Below are 842 nucleotides of genomic sequence, written 5' to 3' on the forward strand. Positions count from 1 at the left end.
AAAAAAAAATGCATGATAACATTCCAAGAATAAAGTGTTATTTTTCAAGATAAAATGTTTTTTTCAGGCCGACGTCGGTGACGAGCGTTCCCACCAAACCAACCCCGACATGAAGACCGACGCGTGGAGCTGCAAGGCCGAGCCGTGCTCGCCGAGCCAGTGCCCGGCCGAGGACCAGACGGAACCGGTGGACCTGTCTCTCCACAAGCCTCGTTCGTCCTCGCTGCCCCCCGCCGCCGCCGTCGTCAACGTGCCCGTCAACCCCGCGCCAGGAAGCGGCCTCGCGCAGCCCGGACTCACGGCCACGCCCGTCACCTCCAACGTACAGTCCATCGGATCCATGGTGACTCACACCTCCCACACACGCGTCAACAAAGCTCGCCCGCTAGAACTGTCGGCTAACGCGCTTGCGCCACCCAGGTTCTATCGCCGGGCTCCATTTTGGCCACGCAGGGCGCGGGCGGCCAGCAGATCTTGCACGTCATCCACACAATCCCTTCGGTCAGCATGCCCAGCAAGGTGGGGCAGCTGCAGACCATTCCCGTGGTGGTGCAGTCCTTACCTGTGGTCTACACCGCCGTGCCCGCAGACGGCGTCGCCGCCGCCACCGCAGCCATCACCGTGCCGCTCATTGGCAGCGACGGACGGTCGGAAGGCTCCGGTAAGGAACGTCGGGGCTGGGTTGGACGCTCTTTCAGTTGCGCCCTCACTTCGAATGACTTCTGAGTTCACAGTTAGCGCGGCATTCGCCGCAACGTCCCTCCATCTGCCAGGAAAAAGACAAAAGAGCGTCTCGTTTGTCTAGCAGCAGCTCATAGACTTTAAATAACTTCACATATCGG

At 60.2% G+C, this 842-nt stretch overlaps 1 protein-coding gene across 1 annotated transcript; it reads left to right on the forward strand.

Moving 5' to 3' along the window:
* Positions 1-49: 49 nt before the first annotated feature.
* On the forward strand, positions 50-836 carry LOC109509122 (Krueppel-like factor 8; the record flags this gene model as incomplete). The annotated part of the gene is made up of 2 exons (XM_019859026.1): positions 50-343; positions 421-836. Coding segments are annotated over 2 exons (600 nt in total), but the record flags the coding sequence as incomplete, so codon positions are not given.
* Positions 837-842: the final 6 nt, after the last annotated feature.

This window comes from Hippocampus comes, unplaced genomic scaffold (assembly GCF_001891065.2).
Source record: "Hippocampus comes isolate QL1 unplaced genomic scaffold, H_comes_QL1_v1.1 C16777688, whole genome shotgun sequence".
Lineage (NCBI taxonomy): Eukaryota > Metazoa > Chordata > Actinopteri > Syngnathiformes > Syngnathidae > Hippocampus > Hippocampus comes.